The sequence below is a fragment of the Ornithorhynchus anatinus genome, chromosome 10 (genome assembly GCF_004115215.2).
Source record: "Ornithorhynchus anatinus isolate Pmale09 chromosome 10, mOrnAna1.pri.v4, whole genome shotgun sequence".
NCBI classification, from domain to species: Eukaryota; Metazoa; Chordata; class Mammalia; order Monotremata; family Ornithorhynchidae; genus Ornithorhynchus; species Ornithorhynchus anatinus.
Window position 1 is genome coordinate 58,079,871 of NC_041737.1, and position 18,815 is coordinate 58,098,685.

The 18,815-nt window shown below is 47.5% G+C and overlaps 2 protein-coding genes across 6 annotated transcripts in view; one reads left to right on the forward strand and one right to left on the reverse strand.

The window, feature by feature from the left end:
- Nucleotides 1-348: 348 nt before the first annotated feature.
- LOC103164639 (gametocyte-specific factor 1-like) lies at nucleotides 349-10,366 on the reverse strand. The gene is made up of 7 exons (XM_039913252.1): nucleotides 10,312-10,366; nucleotides 8,172-8,263; nucleotides 6,903-7,029; nucleotides 6,587-6,664; nucleotides 5,182-5,254; nucleotides 3,256-3,358; nucleotides 349-624 (listed from the first exon to the last, which is right to left on the reverse strand). The coding sequence occupies exons 2-6, from the start codon at nucleotides 8,256-8,258 to the stop codon at nucleotides 3,274-3,276; spliced, it is 450 nt and encodes a 149-aa protein (XP_039769186.1). The 5' UTR covers nucleotides 8,259-8,263; nucleotides 10,312-10,366; the 3' UTR covers nucleotides 349-624; nucleotides 3,256-3,273.
- A 6,379-nt stretch (nucleotides 10,367-16,745) lies between these two features.
- NCKAP1L (NCK associated protein 1 like) overlaps nucleotides 16,746-18,815 on the forward strand; it is a 33,649-nt gene continuing 31,579 nt past the window's right edge. For 2 of the 5 annotated variants that reach the window (XM_029073798.2, XM_029073794.1), the window contains exons 1-2: nucleotides 16,746-16,927; nucleotides 18,094-18,204. In XM_029073798.2, coding sequence (XP_028929631.1) covers nucleotides 16,826-16,927; nucleotides 18,094-18,204 — 213 coding nt within the window. In that variant the 5' untranslated portion in view covers nucleotides 16,746-16,825. Of the gene's footprint in view, nucleotides 16,928-17,210; nucleotides 17,317-17,347; nucleotides 17,438-18,093; nucleotides 18,205-18,815 lie in introns of those variants that run through there. The other 3 variants (XM_029073795.2, XM_029073796.2, XM_029073797.2) reach the window with 3 other exon arrangements.

Consider the following 18,815-nt stretch of genomic DNA (forward strand, 5'->3'; position numbering starts at 1 on the left):
TCATCTGTAAAATGGGGATAAAAACTGTAAGCCCCACATGGGACTACCTGATCACCTTGTATCCCCCCAGCGCTTAGAACAGTGCTTTGCACATAGTAAGTGCTTAACAAATACCAATGAAGCATCTGGCACAGAGATGAATGACTTGCCCAAGGTCTCCCAGCAGGCAAGTGATGGAACAGGAATTAGAACCCAGGGCCCCTACTAGGATCTAATAGCAACCTGAGCTGGCCTGCCTGTCTACTTCAGTAACAGAAGTTGTGGCTTTTCTACATCTTCACTATTCAGACTAGCAGGAGTCCAGCCTGCCTCCCCCAGCACAGGCAAAAAAAGCCCAAAATATGCAAATTTGTGTGTCATGGGGAAAACAAGCTTTATTATTAGAACCACACTTAAAAAAGCCATAAGATGCCAAGAGTGGCAAGAATTAAAATGGTTAACAATACCTAAAATGTAACCATTGGGAGGCTACAAAAAATTCCTTCAGAAGTAGATTTAAAAAAAGGCTTGTTGGGGGGAAAAAAGGAAAAAAAAAAAGAAAGAAAAGAATTGAGAGTTTAAAACATTTCCTTCTCTTCTGGCTTGTTCCCAGTTGGTGGTTTCTGGTCATATCCTCAGAAGAACCTAAGGGAGAGAGGAAAACAGAAAGAATAGAAGATGAGGCAGTTTTTTAAAATCCCGCCTTGTCAAGTGTTACAGCAAGTGTGTAAGGGGATTGAGAATAATGCTGTAGTCAGAGGTCCTGAGAGTTCTTTCATTGCAAGGCTTCTTGAATGGCAGGAAGAAAAACAGTGTGACCTAATGGAAAGAGCACAGGCCTGGGAGTTAGAGGACTTAGGTCCTAAATCCCAGGTCTGCTAATTGATTGCTGGGTAATCTTGGGCAAGTCTCAACGTCTCTGTGCCTCATTTACCTCACCTGTAATGCCTCATTTACCTCACCTGTAACACTAAATTTTCATTTTATAGGAGAAGCAGCATGGCCTAGTTGATAGAGCATGGGCTTGAGAGTCAGAAGGACCTGGGTTCTAATCCTGCTCTGCTACTTGTCTGCTGTGAGATCTTGAGCAAGTCATTTCACTGTGCTTCAGTTACCTCATCTGTCAAGTGGGGATTAAGACTGAGCCCTCTGTGAGACATGGACTAAATCCATCTTGATTAGCTTGACTCTACCTTGATGCTTAGTTCAATGCCTGGTATATACTAAGTGCTTAACCAATATCACAGAAAAAAATTCCTTCCTCCAATTTAGACTGTGTCCAACCTGATAAACTTGTATCTATCCCAGTGCTTAGAATAATGCTTCACAAAAACTGTAAAAAAAAAAAAAAAGTGAGAATTGAGGGTAGACATTTGGGTGAGCCCCTCAGAGATTAACTAGGCTACAGATTCTTCCTTCCAGATCATCATCTCAGTCTTATAAACCTCCTCTGGCATTTTTAGTCAGTGGTATTTGAGTGTTTACTATGTACAGAGCACAGCACTAAGCACTTTGAAGAGTGCAAGCAGCTTGGCCTAGTGGAAAGTTCACAGGCCTGGGAATCAGAGGACATGGGTTTTAATCCCAGCTCTACCAGATGACTTCTGTGTGGCTGTGGGCAAGTCACTTTGCTAGGCCTCAGTTACCTCATCTGTAAAATGGGGATTAAGACTAAGCACCCATGTGGGATAGGGACTGTAACCAACTCGCCTACCTTGTACCTACACCAGTGCTTAGAACAGTCCTTCGCATATAGTAAGCACTTAAATCCCACAATTACTATTTTTACTATTATTACAGTATGGAGTTGGTAGACATTCCTGCCCACAAGAAGCAGTTTGGCCTAGTTGATAAAGCCTGGGTGCCAGAGGACTTGGATTCTAATCCTAGCTCTGACTGCTGTGTGCCCTTAGTCACTTCACTTCTCTGTGCTTCAGTTTCCTTAACTATAAAATGGGGATTCAATACTTTTTTTCCCTCCTACTTGATTATGAGCACCATGTGGGATGGGGCCTATACCCACCTGATTAACTTGTGTCTTCTTCAGTGCTTGAAACACTGTAACTACTTAAATACCATAAAAAAGGAGCCCAATCTAGAGGGGGAGGTATACATTAATATAATTAAAATTAGGAACATATACATACTTTACCTGTTAGTTTGCATACTAACCATTTGACCTATTCCTCTTCCCATTACCCTATAGATATAAACTTGTGGGCAGGGAAGGTGTCTATTGTATTGTACTCTCTGAAGCACTTAGTACAGTGCCCTGCACCCAGTAAACACTCAATACAATTAAATGAATTAACCATAAGACATCAGTTCTTCCTGATCTTCAAATTCCTTCTGAAATCCTACTTCCCCCAGAAGGCCTTCCCTGACTTTTCCTCTCCCCAGACACCTATAACATTTTTGCACTTTCTCCTCTTTGAATACCTATGTCTCCTTCACTAGCTGCAAGGTCAAGGGCAGGGATCATGATGGAGTATTCTCTCAAATGCTCCATCAGTACTATTGACTGATACCTTTGAAAGAATGCTGCGTTTGCTACTTAAGCAACACAGGCTTCATGTTTAGGTATTGTTTATTCATTCATTCATTCGTATTTATTGAGCGCTTACTATGTGCAGAGCACTGTACTAAGCGCTTGGGATGAACAAGTCGGCAACAGATAGAGACAGTCCCTGCCGTTTGACGGGCTTACAGTCTAATCGGGGGAGACGGACAGACGAGAACAATGGCAATAAACAGAGTCAAGGGGAAGAACATCTCATAAAAACAATGGCAACTAAATAGAATCAAGGCGATGTACAATTCATTAACAAAATAAATAGGGTAACGAAAATATATACAGTTGAGCGGACGAGTACAGTGCTGTGGGGATGAGAAGGGAGAGGTGGAGGATGCATGTTTGGCTTTTAAAATAAAACATAAAATGGTATTTGTTAAGCACTTACTACATGCCTAGCACTGACTTAAGAGTTGAAGTAAGATAAAAGACTAGGTCAGTCCCGGTTCCACAATTTGAGGGAGAACAAATTTAATTCCCATTTTATAGAAATGGAGACTGAGGCCCACAGAAGTCAAGCAACTTGCCCAAGGTCACCCAGCAGGCAAGTGTCAGAGCAAGGATTAGAGCCCAGGTTCTCTTTCCACTAGGGCTTGCTACCTCTTTATGGAACTGAGCCAGTTTGAGAATGGCCTGGTGAGCTGACTCTCTCATCTCTGCCTCAGTGACCCGCTCTGCCCCAAATTTCCGCAGGGATGACTCACCAATCGCTGGTTGGGCAGTCACAAGTTCTTCTCCTGCTTGCCTTTCTTGCGCCGGTTTCGACGGCCCTTCTGGGGGTCCTTTTTCTTCTCTGGGTTGTCGTCGCTAGGAAGGAGGAGATCAATCGGTGCATTAGTTCCCAAGCCCACCACCCACTTGGCCTTTAATCCAGGTCCTAGGAGTGAATTTGCCAAATCACTGCAGCCTGAGAAGGGCTGGAGCTGGGCCAGTCTCCCTCTAGCCTTCTCTGGAGGAGAGCTAGGTGATTGGGTCAGAAGACCATCTTAGAGAAGCTCCCTTTATTCATCTCTCCCTTTTCCAGTCCTCTCAGCACTCATGTACATATCTTTAATTTATTTGTATTAGTGTCCTCCTCCCACTCCAGACTGTAAGCTTACTGTGGGCAGGGAATGTGTCTGTCTAGTATTATATTGTACTCTCCCAAGCACTTAGTACAATGCTGTGCACACAGTAAGCTTTCAAATGGGTTGAATGAATGGAGAGAGCTTAAGCAGGTGGAGAGGTCAAGGGTTAAGGACATTTTCTTCACAGGGTTTGTTTTGCTGCTGGATATTATGGGTTTTTAACCACAAGCAGCCACTTAGGGACTAGCTTCCCCTGCCCTGGCCCTAAAGAGCTTGATGATTCCAAACCTTAACGGCACATCTCCTCCAAGAGGTTTTCCCTGACTAAGCTCTCATTTCCTCTACTATCTCCTTCTGCATCACCCTTGCATTTGGATTTGCTCCCTTAATTACCCCTCCCTCAGCCCCATAACACTAAAATTAAGGATATGTACCTAAGTTATGTTCATGTCTGTCTTCCCCACTAAACTTATTGTGGGCAGGGAACATGCCTTCCAACTTTGTTATATTGTTCTTTCCCAAGCCACTTAGTACAATGAATCAATTTTATTTATTGAGTGCTTACTGTGTGCAGCACTGTACTAAGCACTTGGGAGAGTTCAAAATAACAGAGTTGATAGGCATGTTCCCTGCACACAATAGGCTTGCAGTCTAGGGAGGGGCACAGTACAGTGCTGTACACACAGTAAGTGATTCCACCCCAGAAGGCCTTTCAGGGGCTGGGAAGAGAGGGGGCATGTTTGAAGCAGACTTGTTTTCCCCTAAGGAACTCATGACTTTTGGTGTGGAGTTGTAAGGGGTGGGAGTCCTACAGAGATTCAGAAGCAGGAGAACCTAGAACCAACTGTCATCTCAGCCCTTAATTTCCCACAATCCCCTGGGCAGTTACATACACGTCTTGTACATTTCATCACTCCCCCCTAACCTTCATCCCCAAACTGTAATTTGCTCTAAGGATTTGTCTTTGGCTACAGTAAACTGAAGGCAGGGATCGCATCTAGTACTCATATTTGTTAAGGGATCACTATGTGCCAAGTAATGAGGTAGGTACAAGATAATCAAGATCTGACAGTCCCTGTCCCTCATGGGGCTCACAGTCAAGTTGGAGGGAAGACAGGTATTGGATACCCATTTTACAGAGGAGGAAAGAAGCATAATAACAACTGTAATAATGATGCTATTTGTTAAAAACTTACTCTGTGCCAGGCACTGTACTAAGCACTGGGATGGATACAAGCATATCGGGTTAGACACAGTCCCTGTCCCACGTGGGGCTCACAGTCTCAATCCCCATTTTACAGATGAGGTAACAGGCACAGAGAAGTGAATTGACTTGCTCAAGGTCACACAGCAGACTAGTGGTGAAGCTGGGATTAGAATCCATGAGCTTCTGACTCCCAGGCCCATGCTCTATCCACTACACCATGCTGCTTCCTAAAGAGAAATGAAAGAAGTTGAGTGGCGGAGTTGGGGTTAAACCCATGTGTCCTGCCAGGTCCATGCACTTTCCTCTAGGCCACAGTGCTCCTTATGAAGTCTTTCTAGGTCTGAGAGGAATCTCACCTCTGGCAGGTCAGAGCCTTGGGTGCCCAGGCACCAAACACAAAAGGAGCTGCTGTAGATTCTTCAGCTTCATCTAGGAGAAAGTGGGGGAAGAGAGGAAGAGAGGGTCAGTCGAGGCAGGGAAGAGGGAGTGGGTAGGCTCAACCACTTTATGTGGAGACTTGCTGGGACCCCCTCCCCATAGACCCACCCATCACCAGGTGAAAACAGCTGCCTTCCTCGGCTTCAGGCTTCCCCCCAAAAGAGAAGGGACTCTCAGACACTGAAGCTCAGAAAGCCTGGAGGTGGATTAAATAAATCATTGCTATATTGTAAGCTCATTGAGGTCAAGAATCCGTCTTTCAACTGAACTCTTCTAAGTAGTCTGTTCAGTGCTTTGTAGCCAGAAGGCACAAGATATTACCATACCAGTAATATATTATCATACCAGTAATATCAAATTGTATCTCCACAATCACCTTCCCTGACTAACCTTTCCTTTCCCCCATCTGCATTACCTTTCCACTAAGGCCTTTACCTCAAACTCTTTGTTGTTCACCCCATCCCCATAGCACTTTTGTACATATCTTTATACTTCACTGATGTCCCTACTTGTAATTTAATGTGTGTCGGCTCCCAGTAAACTGGAGGCTTCTTGAGGGCTGGGATTGTGTTTTCCATTTCCATTGTATTGAATTCTCTTAGTCATCAATGGTATTTGGGCACTTACTGGTACAGAACACAGTACCGAGTGCTTAGGAGACTGCACCACAGTTGGAAGACAATACCTTTTCTTATCCGACAATTACTCTCCCCACCTTTAAAGCCTTATTGAAGACACATCTGTTCCAAGAGCCCTCCTTTGCTCTTTTCCCACTCCTTCTGCATCATCCTTTATTCACTACCTCCACTCCCACAGCACATATGTACATATTTGTAATTTATTTATATTAATGTCTGTCTCTCCATCTAGACTGTAAGCTTGTTTTGGTCAGGGAAGATAGCTTTTGTTGTACTCTCCCTAGTGCTTAATATAGTGCCCTGCACACAGTAAGCGCTCAGTAAATATGACTGATTGATTACCTGCCCACAGTGAGCTTACAGACTAGAAGGAACCACTTAGTAATAGTAATGATGGTATTTGTTAAGTCCTTACTATATGTCAAGCACTGTTCTAAGCACTGGGGTAGATTCAAGTTACTCAGATAAGACACAGTTCCTGTCCCACATGGGGCTTGCAGTCTTAATCTCCATTTTACAGATAAGGTAAGTGAGGCACAGAGATGTTGAGTGACTTGCGCCCAAGGTCACACAGAAGGCAAGAGGCAGAGCCAGGATTAGAATCCAGGTTCTTCTGACAGCAAGGACTGTGCTGTATCCACTAGGCCACACTGCTTCTCTGCACACAAGTGCTCAAAGCACTTACCTGGTTCCCAGTTCTCTTTCGGAGGGGGGGCCTGCCAGGAGCTGAGCGCTTTGTTCTCCTCGCTGGTAAGGAAGGACTCTAGAAGCACCAAAGACAACCTGAAGGTCAGCCTCCAGACCTCTTGCAAGGGGACCTGCCATTCCTGTCACCTTTGGGGGACCACCCGCACACCCAGAGAGGGGCACTGAGCAGTATACCAGGGAAGTAGCTGACCTTTTCAGGCTCCCCAGTCTACGATGGAACCCTTCCAGGACTCCCTCCCTGCCCCCTGCCCTCAGATGTCCAGCCCCATCTGGGTCTCAGGCTTTAGCCTTACCATTGTGCCCCAAATCTCTGCTCCTGTCCGGACACTCACACATATGCCGCTCCATCTCTGCTCTATAGGTTACATGGCATGCGTTAAAAGGACATGGCAGCTTTCCTCTTGCCATGTCCGGATTGTTCTGATGGGACAGGACAGAAACTGTCAAAGTTATTAGGTTGCAGACTAAACTGACTGCATCTTACAGGCCCCATTACATAATATAGTAATAATAATACTCGTAAACTCTGAGGGTAGAGATCACATCTACTATTTATAATGGTATATAAGTGCTTGCTATAGGCCAAGCATTGAAGTAGATGATAATTGTAATAGTAATAATAATAGTATTTGTTAAACATTTGGGCCAAACACTGTATTAAGTCCTGGGGTGGATACAAGATAATCAGGTCCCACACAGGGCTCACAGCCTAAGTAGGAGGAAAACAGGTATTGAATCCCCATTTTACACATGAGGAAATGTAGGCAACAGAGAGTGAAGCAACTTGCTGAAGGTTTCCTAGCAGGCAAGCGAGAAACGGCATGGCCTAGTGGATAGAGCATGGGTGTGTGGGAGTCAGAAGGACCTAAGTTTTAATCCTGACTCCGCCGCTTGTCTGCTGGGTGATGTTGGACAAGTCACTTAACTGCTCTATGCCTCAGTTCCCTTCATCTGTAAAAAGGGGATTAAGACCACGCGCCCCAGGTGGGACAGGTACTGTGTCCAACCTGATTAGCTTATATCTACCCCAGAGCTTAAGTACAGTGCCTGCCCCTGGTGGTCAAAGGTCACAAAATCCTTTCCCCTATCTTCAACACCAGTCTCTCCACCTGTGTGAAAGGGAGGAGTACTGCACACCCATTTTACAGAGGGGAAACTGAGGCCAAGAAGCCAGTAGTGGAGCTGGCCTCTGCAGGCAGGAGGCCCACAAGTAGACTGGACTCTTTGCCTGCCATCAACATCGGGGATCCAAGCCTGCTAAGGTGGTAGGGTAGTTCTGGAGCTGTAGGGTATTAAATGGGGGACTGGCAACTTAATCCTGGTCTCCAGGTCAGGGGGACTGGGGAAAACCTTCAGAACCCCGGGGCCAGGATGACTCCTTTTGCTGATCCAGAATTAACAGATGGATACCACATGCTAGTGTGATGTAATGATGTTAGGGGGAGCCTTTGAGCCTGTTGCATGGAATGGCTGGACATGGATGAACCCTGATTGCCAGAGTCTCCTCCCCACTCTCAAGACACACCCCCACCCTATACCAAAGACCACGATATAGCACTTACCTCTCTGCATTTGGCCAGATGGTACTGCATGCGACTAGCACGGATTTTGTGGTTTTTGTCATAGGGGCACTGCAGCATCTGTTCCATGACGACTGGTGGGAAGAGTCACCAAGGGAGGCTTAGTAAGATGCAGACCTGAATGCCTCCATGCTCCCTGCCACCCCCAACCCTCCTCCTCCGCCTCAGGATAGCAGCTCAAACCACTACTGAGTAAGCGCTTATGTCTACTAATGACATTGCACGCTCCCAAGAGCCTCAGTGCAGTGCTTTGCTCACAATAGGTGCTCATTGAGTACTGCTGCTGGATTGGCATAATCTGGGCATGGGCCATTGGGCAGCTGGCCCCAGGCCCCAGGCTCATAGCCTTCACACTTCTGTTTCTGCTGGGCCAAGAGGGCTACTTCAGAGAGACCAGTGGAGCAGCATGGTCTAGTGGCTAGAGTGCAGTACTGTGAGCCGGGAGGCCTGGACTCAGCTCTGCCACTTGCCTACTGGGTGACTTTGAGCAAGTCACTTGACTCCTGTGCTTCAGTTTTCTCATCTGTAAAGACATGTTAAATCTTAAAATTGTAAGCCCCTCAAGGGCTGGATCATTTCCACCATCTCTACTGTACTCTCCCAAGTATTTAGTGCAGGGTCCCAAAGTAAGCATTCAACTAACACTGATTGATTAAAATGGGGGAGTAAATACCTGGTCCCCCTTCCTCTTAGACTGTGAACCCCTTATGGGACAGGGGCTGGGTCAGTCCTATTATCCTGGTTCTAGCACAGTGCTTGGCATACAGTGAACCCTTACGTATCACAATCATTATTATGACATAGCCAGATTCCCTCCCCTGACCTCGGGAGGGGGCCAGGGCTCACATCTGAACGTCACAATGGTTCCAGTGACTTGTTTCTGGGAGTGGCAGAGAGACGGTGCCAGAGCTTTCTCTGACTGGAACTCTCTCTTGAATCCTGTCTTTCCCATGTCCAGGTGGCCTTCCCCAGCTAGTCATTTCCCTATCCTATATTTCTGACTGCCACTTCAGAACTTCTGTGCTACATAAGCATTTGAGTATTCCCAACTGATAAAGTGTTTCAGTCCACATCTTACATACTCCATTACACAAGCACTTAACTCATGTCCACTCCCCCTTCTTCCTTTTGTCCTGTAATTCATGTTGGAGTTGGTCTCTCCCACTTAGGCCATAAGATCTATGAGGGCAGGGATCACATCTACTAATTCTATTTTCTTCTTTTAAGTGCTTAGGGGCGTTCCGCAGACAGATGTCCAATCAAAAGTTTTGATTAATCTGTCTGAGCTCAAGGCAGCTCTACCCTTGTTTGAAACACAATGGTATAATAATAATAATAATTACGGTATTTGTTAAGCACTTACTATGTGCCCTTTGCTGGGGTAGATACAAGATAATCGTATTGGACACAGTCCCTATCCTCAGAGGGCTCACAGTTTTAATCCCCATTTTACAGATGAGGGAACTGAGAAACAGAGAAGTTACTTGACTTGTCCAAGGTCACACAGCAGATAAGTGGACTCCCAGGCCTGTGCTCTATCCACTAGGCCACGCTGCTTGTCACTTAAGCATTTATTGCGTGCAAAGCACTGAACTAAGCACCTGGGAAAGCATAACAATAGAATTAAACAACTCCTGCCCACATGGTGCTTACAGTCTAAAGGGGGAGATAGATATTAAAATACAGCAAGACTAGGTAGGAAAGATGTGCCAGGCAGCAGCAAGACTAAGTGAATAATATGTAATAATTATTAAGCACCTATGTGACAGACATCATGCTAAGCCCTGGGGTAGATCCAGGATATTCAGATGAGACAAAGTCCCTCTCCTACCTAGGGCTCACAGTCTAACACGGGAAGACTAAGCATCAAATCCTCATTTTACAGATGTTAAATGACTTGTCCAAGATCACAAAGCAGGCAAGTTGCAGAGCTGGGACTAGAACACAGGTCCTCTGTCTCCCAAACCTGGGCTCTTTCCTGCAGGCCACTCTGCTTCTCAGGGACAGTCTGATGGACAGTGGCATCTCATGAGTCAGAGCCTAGAGCATCATTCCACCGGACCCAGATCAAATCGAGATGGAGATTAGGTAGGGTGGGGCGGGGGGAGTGGAGGCTGCCAACCTTCTAAGGAGCCTGGTTCTGTTTCAAAGACTCCCTTGTTACCCAGGTAACGGCTATAGCCAAGCAGCAGCTTCAAGTGGACAGGTTGGGGGGGGTGGGGGGAGAGAGGGAAGTAGTGGGGGGGGGAAGGGGGAAAAGAGGGAATTATGTTGGTATTTGTTAAGCGCTTACTATGTGCAGAGCACTGTTCTAAGCACTGGGGTAGACACAGGGGAATCAGGTTGTCCCACTTGGGGCTCACAGTCTTAATCCCCATTTTACAGATGAGGGAACTAAGGCACAGAGAAGTTAAGTGACTTGCCCACAGTCACACAGCTGACAAGTGACAGAGCTGGGATGTTGGTATTTGTTAAGCGCTTACTATGTGCCGAGCACTGTTCTAAGCGCTGGGGTAGACATAGGGGAATCAGGTTGTCCCACGTGGGGCTCACAGTCTTAATCCCCATTTTACAGATGAGGGAACTGAGGCACAGAGAAGTTAAGTGACTTGTCCACAGTCACACAGCCGACAAGTGGCAGAGCTGGGATTCGAACTCATGACCCCCGACTCCAAAGCCCATGCTCTTTCCACTGAGCCACGCTGCTTCTCTACCAGCCAGGGGCTCAATTGGTTGGGAGACCCTGACTTTTTGGGGACACTGACTCACCCAATATGAAGTTATCTACCTGCCAGTCAAGCCACTGGAAAGTGGTGGGAGGAGGAGGGGGTAGGAAAGGCAATTTTAGGTTCAGAGATCTCACTACACAACTAGTTTTACCCACTACCCCCCATTCCCCCTGTGAGACAAGTGTTCTTTCCCATTCTTAGGGAATTCTGAGGCCAAGGGATTGAACCCTCCCAGGAGGGAGATGGGGGAAGACCAAGAACCCCCATATACAGAGAGAGAGAGAGAGAGAGAGAGAGTGTGTGTGTGTGTGTTTGCTTGCACCTATCCAGCCAGAGGCAGGACAGAATAGTTCCAATCTACTTAATAGTGATGAATAAAAAACCATGAATTGATCAATTGTATTTATTGAACATTTACATGCAGGGCACTGTATTAAGCATTAGAGGAATACAATAAAACAGATTTAGCGATTTCCCTGCCCATAATGAGCTTACAGTCTAAAGGGAAAGACAGACAATAATATGAATAATTTATAATATATAATTTAAAGATATATACATAACTGCTATGGTGATGGGGTGTGTTTCAGATGTCCCAAGGTCACAGATCACAGTACCCAGACACAGCAGAGTAAGCCAGGGAAAAAAAAGAGTACTTAATCTGGGAAGGCCTCTTGGAGGAAATGGGACCTTAATAATGCTTTGAAGGCGGAGAGAATGGTGCTCTGGTATATATGGAGGGGGAGGGAGTTCTAGGATAGGGGCAGGATGTGGGATGTCAGTAGTGAGATAGATGAGATCTGGGCACAGTGAGTAAGATGGCGTTAGAGGAACAGAGTGTGTGGCCAGGGCTGTAGTAAGATCTGTGAGGTAAGGTAAGATGGGGTGAACCGATTGAGTGCTTTAAAGCCAACTGTAAGGCATTTGTTAGATGCAGAGGCTAACTTGAGGTTTTTGGGGGTGGGGGGGAGGGGGCGTGGGGGGGTGGTGAGAAGGACATGGAGTGAAAGTTTTGGTTGATAAGTGATCCATGCATCAGAGTGAAGTATGGATTGAATGGAGGGAGACAGAAGGCAGATGCAGTAGTCAAGGCAGAATTGGATAAGTGCTTGGATTGGCGTAATAGCAGTCTGGATGGAGAGGAAAAGGCGGATTTTAGCAATGTTGTGAAGGTAGAACTGACAGGATTTGGTGACAGATTGAATATGTGGGTGGAATGAGCGATGAGGTGAGGATAATGCTAAGGTTACAGGTTTGAGAGTTAGGATAGTGGTGTCTACAGTTATGGGAAAAACGGGGGAGGACAGGGTTTGGGTGGGAAGATAAGAAGTTTGGTTTGGATGTTTAATTTGAAGCGTCAGTGGGACATCCATGTAGATTACAGCTCCCATCCTCCACACACTTAGTACAACACCTTCCTTCCATTCTGCCCTCATTTCCAGAATCTGCCCTTTCCTCTCCATCCAAATATTAGTGTCTGTCTCCTCCTCTAGAATGTAAACTCACTGTGGTCAGGGAACATGTCTACCAAATCTCTTATACTGTACTCTCTCAAGTGCTTAGAACTGTGTTCTGCAAACAGTAAATATGATGGATTGAAAGGCCATTCAGAGATGTGATTTTAATAAGTCTTTGAAAGTGGGGAGGACAGTGGTCTACCATATACAAAGAGGGAGGGCAGTTCCAGGCCAGAGGGAGGACATAGCCGAATGGTCGGGAGTGAGATAGACAAGATCGAGGTACAGAGAGTTGGCAGCAGGGGAGAAGAGTGTGCCAGCTGGGTTGTAGTAAGAAGTCAGCAAGGTAAGGTAGGAGTGAGAAACTGATCTAGTGCTTTAAAGCTAATAGTAAGGATTTTCTGTTTGATGCAGAGAGGGATAGGCAACCACTGGAGGAGGTTCTTGAGGAGTGGGAAAAGGTGGACTGACTTTTTTTTTTTTTTTAGAAAAATGATCCAAGCAGCACAGTGAAATATGGACAGCGTGGGGAGAGACAAGAGGCAGGAAGCTCATTGAGGAGGTAGATGCAGTGGTCAAACAAATACAAGTGCTTGGATTAGTATAGTAGTGGATTGGGTGGAGAGGAAAAGGGCAGATTTCAGCAATGCTGTGAAGGTTGAACTGACAAGATTTAGTGAGAGTGAACGAGAGATGAGCTGAGGATAATGCTAAAGTTACAGGCTTGTGAAGCAGGGAGGATGGTGCTTGCTACACTACTTATATACATATCCTCATATGCCCACATTTTCCCTATCTGGAAATTATTTTGTCTCCCTCCTCTAGAATGAAAGCCCCTTGTAGGCAAGGATAGTGTCTAAACTCTTTTGCTGTACTCTCTCCCAAGCATTTAGTACAGTACTTGGCACACAATAGGCAATGAAATACAATTGATTGAATGAACCTCTAGATTATAAACTCACTGTAGGCAGGGAATGTCAACCAATTTTGTATTATTTTATTCTCTCAATAGTTAGTACAGTGCTGAGCACACAGTAAGCACTCAAATACAATTGACTGATAACACTACCTTCCCTGCATTTTTGAAATATTCTTTAAGCACATATTATGTGTCAGGCTCTATACTAGTCATGGGGGTAGATAGAAGATAATCAGGTTGAACACAGTCCCTCACCCACATGGGGCTCACCATCTCCAGTGCTTAGTATACTGCCTGGCACTTAGTAAGCACTTAATACCACAATTATTGTTTTATTATTAATTTCCACAAGATAACAGGCACACATAAGCCAGATGACTTGGCTGAGGTCACACAGCAAATAAGTGGCAGAGGCAGGATTAAAACCTAGATCCCCTTTCAGGCCCATGCTCTTTCTACTAGGTCACACTGCTTCCCGGCTGACTTTCCAGGCTCCCTCCCACCAGAAGACTGAAGAACCCAGGGATAGGATGGGTAGACAGAGGACTCAGATGGGCAAGAAGACGCCAAGAAGAGCCAAGAGCATTTCAGCCTGGCCTTCAAGGGCAGGTCCTAAATTAGCACAGCAAGCCTGTGTTTGGACAACCAGGTTAGGGGTCCCCTTCATTTGTGGGGAGGCCCCCTCTATTCCTCTCACATAACAGTCACTTACCAGGTCAAATAAGCAGGAGTAGCAGCTGTTCCAGATCAGGACTAGGGAGAAGTGGCACTCAGGAGAGAAATCCTTCAAGGGAATACAGTACTGTCAGAGGAAAACCCACCCAAAGCCCCTTCTACCATGCTGTTTCCCCCCCACCCCCTAGCCCAGTTAGGGGGTTGTACTCCTCAGGGCTCCCCCTCCATCAGCACCACCTCACAAACAGGGAAGCCATCTTCAAGCAGCCCCACTCCCCTCCACCTTAGACCAGCCCTGTCAGGAACCTGTTTTAGCTATTTCCTTGAGCCAGGCTTCACAACAAGGACAGGCCCCAGCCCCTTCACTCAGCTCAAACAGTCTTGACGAGGCCCAAATGACCAGTCCAACTCAACTCCAACCCCTGCCCTCTATTCCTCAGCCTTCTCCACAGTGGTGCCAACTTGATGCTGCATTGTCTGCCTGAACTCCCTTTCTGAGTACTCACTGTTTTGAAACAAAGGGCACATCACAGGGCAGAACACACTCTCCCTCTCAGGAGGCCCATAGGACCACCTCTTGCTCCCCACTCCCAGTCATCAATCCCTTATATAAAATATTGTTGTAATGTATTCTCCCAAGCACTTAGTACAGTGCTCTGCACACAGTAAGCACTCAGTAATAGTTGCCTGACTGTCTCACTCCCCTCCCATGGAGGCTTACTCTCCCAACACCTAGAAACAGCACAGGGTTATACATCACTCACCTGTTCATAAACACCTTAAAAGATCACAGGCTACACCCACACTGCTACCAACTTCCAGTCCTTTGCCTGCTGGCTCCTGCCCTTTTATGACCTTACCCCCTTGGTGCCTGGCCAATGAGAGTCCTGCTGCCTCTCCCACAGGCCTGTGATCTCAAAGTGCTCTCAGCTGTACCCTCTCTCCCCTCCGACCAAATCCCAGAGCTGAGAATCTGAGGAGCTGAGAAAGGGGAATGGGTCCCTCCTGGGATGGGAGCTTGGAATTTAACTACTAGGGTCAGAGGGTGGTTGGGAAGATTCCCTTAGGCTCACCCTCTCTGCCCTCAAAATCCCCTTCAGATAGGGGCTTCTCCTGGGTTGACTGCCCCTAACCCCACAGATGGGAAATTAACTATCTCAGTACCTCATTTGTAAAATGGGGTTAAGACTGTGAACTCCACGTGGGACATGGACTGTGTACAAACTGATTACTTTGTATCTACCCCAGCACTTAGAACTGTGCCTGGCACATAGTAAGCACTTCACAAATGCCATAAAAAAACCCCCAAACCCTTGCCTCTCCACCTCCCTTCTCAGTGGAAGGAATCTTTTCCCTCCTGCCAAAGAGACCACAATCCCATCAGTCAAACAGTACCTGAAACATAGTAAGCGCTTAACAAATACCACAATTATTATTATTATTGTTGAGCGCTTACCCTGTGCAAAGAACTGTACTAGTACTTTGGGAGTACAATACAGTGAGAAACAGCATGATCTAGAGAGAAGAGCACAGGCCTGGGAGCCAGAGACTTGAGTCCTAATCTTGGTTCCACCACTTGTCTACCAACTCTCCCGGAGCTTAGTACAGTGCTCTGCTCACGGTAAGTGCTTAATAAATATAATTGATTGATTGTCTGCTGCATGACCTTGGCAAAACACTTAACTTCTCTGTGTAATAATTACCTCAGTAAAATGGGAATTAAGACAGTGAGACCCATGGATAGGAACTGTGTCCAAACTGATTAACTGATATTTACCCCAGTATTTAGAGCAGTGTCTGGCACAAGGCAAGTGCCTAACAAACACCATAAAAAAATTCGGTAGACATAATTCCTATCCTCAAGGATTTTACAAACTACCATGTGCAGACCACAGTTCTGAATGTTTTGGAGACTGTAAATTCTGTGAGGGCAGGGATAATGTCCACCAACTCTACTTTATTTAGTCTCCCAAGCATATAGTGTACTGTTCTGTACACAGAAAGCGCTCAATAAATCAATGATATTTACTAAATCCTTACGTGTGTGTAGAGCTCTGTACTAAGCATTTGGAAAGGCGTATACTGCAAAAGAGTTGGTAGACATATTGCTGGCCCACAACGAGTTTACAGTCTATATGTGGAGACAGACATTAGTATAAATAAATTTATAATATAAAATATAGAGAGAGGTACGTAAGTGCTCTAGGGCTGAGGGTGGGGTGGAGACCAAATGCCCAATTCCATTGTTTGAGAGCGCAGTAAAGTTAGTAGATATGATCCCTGCCTTTAGGAGATTTACAATCTACTGTACGGAGTGCTTGGAAGAGTACAACAGAGCTTACAGATGCCACCTCTACCCTCTTGGAGTTTACAATCTAGGGGATCCCTCCGAAGTCAAGTCAGACACCTCCTCAGCCTTCCTCGCCCTTAGCTTCTTCGACTCTGCCTCCCTTGGGCCCCCTCCTCCATCTTCCTGGCCCTCGCTGGCTTCTCCCCCAAGAGGTGGGCTGGTGGCCATCTAATCCCCTCACCCCACCCGGATTCAGCAGATGGGCCGGGACCATCCCCATATCAACTTTCACCCTGTGTATGCCTTCTCCCCACCCCCAACTGCCCCACTGCCCGAAAGAGGAAGTCCGGCCTTGGCGGAGTTGCCGGGAGGAAGTTCGAGAAGAGAACTTGCTAGTCGTTGTTGCGTCTGCTCCACCTCCCGGGGGGCCAATCAGAGAACTGATGTGCCCGCCCGGGACAGCCTCCCGCTGGCTGCCTGACTTGGGCAGGAAGTGGGCCCAGTCCCTTGGGCCTCTGGAGACTTGGGTGTTATCACAGAGTGGCAGAGGGCCACTGGTGGGCACCATGTCGCTGGCCTCCGCGTACCAGCACAAACTGGCAGAGAAACTGACCATCCTGAATGACCGGGGTCGGGGAGTCCTCATCCGGATATACAACATCAAAAAGGTAGGTGGGGCGGGGAGGTGGCTGGTTGGGAGGACCTCCCCAGGAGGAGCCACTGGAGTGGGGCCTGGGGCTACGTGGCTGTTGGGGAGGGGTCCTGAGACGTGGGACCTTTGGGGAAGGACTGCTGGGGAGGGCGGTTGGGAGGGGGTCCTGAGATCGGCCCCGGGAGAGGCTTCTCTGGAAGGGTCCTGAGGCAAGGGGCCGTTGGGGAGAGGTCGTTGGGGAGGGGCCGCCTCAAAGGGACTGCTGGGAAGGGGAAGCTGGGGGGAGGGGCCGGGTCATGAGGCTGGGGACCCCTGGGACCTGAGTAGAGTGAAACCCACCCCTGTTGTCAGCGGCCAGGGTCAAGGAATGGACAGAGGTCCATAGAGAAGGCCGCTGACTGACAGGTCTGCCACTGCTTGGAGATGGGGCCCCTGGCAGGAGACCCCGAGGGGCTGTTTGAGGGGCTGTTTGAATTAGAAGCCAAGGCCCTAAGGCCGAAATAGTTTGGAACAGCTTCTTGGGGAGGTGAGGAGTCTGCGGGAGGGGGTGAGGGCTGGGGGAGGGGCCTAAGGCTGATTTATTTTTAGGCCTTTAGAGTTCATACTGAACAAGCTCAACTCCACCCAGATGGAGCCAAACCTCTAAAGCTCTGGGGAAGGACCCTAGGGAGGCTTCAGAGACTCTTCGGAGAGGGGAAGGGGTTAGGTGCTGGAGGACTATTGGCATCCATGGAGGAAGAGGGCCAGAGACCTAGAAGAGGAGGAGGAGGAGGTGGGAGGAGGCTGAGGAATTTTAGTGCTCTTGTCCATATTGAGTACACCAGCCCCTCACACAAAGGGGATTGTGTGGAGCCTCGATCTTGGCCTCTGGCTCTCTTCCCGGTCTCCCCTGGGGCAGTTAGGGAGTCTGGGGGAAATTGGGGTAGGACTGTGTTGTGAGGGTGGGTGTTAAACATGTTCATCAGAGCCCCCTCCCTGCTTGTCAGGGGGTGGGGGGGAGGGGAGAGAAGGGAAGGCAGAAAGAGGAAGCTGCAGAGAGCCCAGGGACCCAGACCGCCCTGCTCTTATCCCCTGGGGTGCAGCTGGGAGTGACTGTTAAGTGCTTTGCGATCCTCAAGCCTAGAAAGGGTATTTTTGTGAGGGGCAGGAGTTTGATGGGGGGTGGCTCTGTGATCCACTCAGACATGCTCAGACCCCAAAGGGAAGCCGCCCTTCTTCTTGGAGAAATCCATGGAGTCGTCGCTCAAATACATCAACAAGAAGTTTCCCACCATCGATGTCAGAGGCAGCACGGTGAGCCCCGCTCCCTTCCCCAACCCCCACCTCCCAGTCCTCATGAGTCCCCACAAGGAAGGTAGGATCTGCACCCCAACAGAACAGAGGTTAGGAGGTCAAGGGTCATCTGGACTGCTTCAGGGCCGCTCTGTAGCATGGGCTCTGCAGGCCCGAAACCAACTCCCTGTCCATGGACTGAAGTTGGGAGTGGGGAATTTCAGGGGGGTTTGGAGAGGTGGGGCTGGGCACAGCGGGAGACGCTGCCCCCACTGCGAGTTGACTGAGTGAGAAAAGCATGGAATTGGGATCAGGAAATCTGTTTTTTAATCTTGGCTCTGCTACCTGTCTGCTGTGTGACCTTGGGTAAGTTGCTTAACTTCTCTAGGCTTCAGCTTCTTCCTCTGTAAAATGGGGATTCAATACCTGTTCTCTCTCTAGCTTAGACTGTGAGTTCCATGTGGGACAGGATCTGTGTTGGCTCAGACTGTACACTATCTACCTCAATGCTTAATTCAGTGCATGCTGATACATAGTAGGTGCCTAATCAATCCATCAGTGCTATTTATTGAGTGCTTCCTATGTGCAGAGCAGAGTCAGCAAATATCACTATTATTATCATGATGACGATT

What these genes read in the sequence shown, in the direction of transcription:
- LOC103164639 (XM_039913252.1), bottom strand. Translation starts at nt 8,258, where the DNA reads ATGGAACAGATGCTGCAGTGCCCCTATGACAAAAACCACAAAATCCGT. An exon ending in ATCTGGCCAAATGCAGAGAG is followed by an intron (nt 7,030 to 8,171) that starts GTAAGTGCTATA and finishes CTGTCCCATCAG; the next exon opens with AACAATCCGGACATGGCAAG. An exon ending in GAAAGAGAACTGGGAACCAG is followed by an intron (nt 5,255 to 6,586) that starts GTAAGTGCTTTG and finishes ACTTTCTCCTAG; the next exon opens with ATGAAGCTGAAGAATCTACA.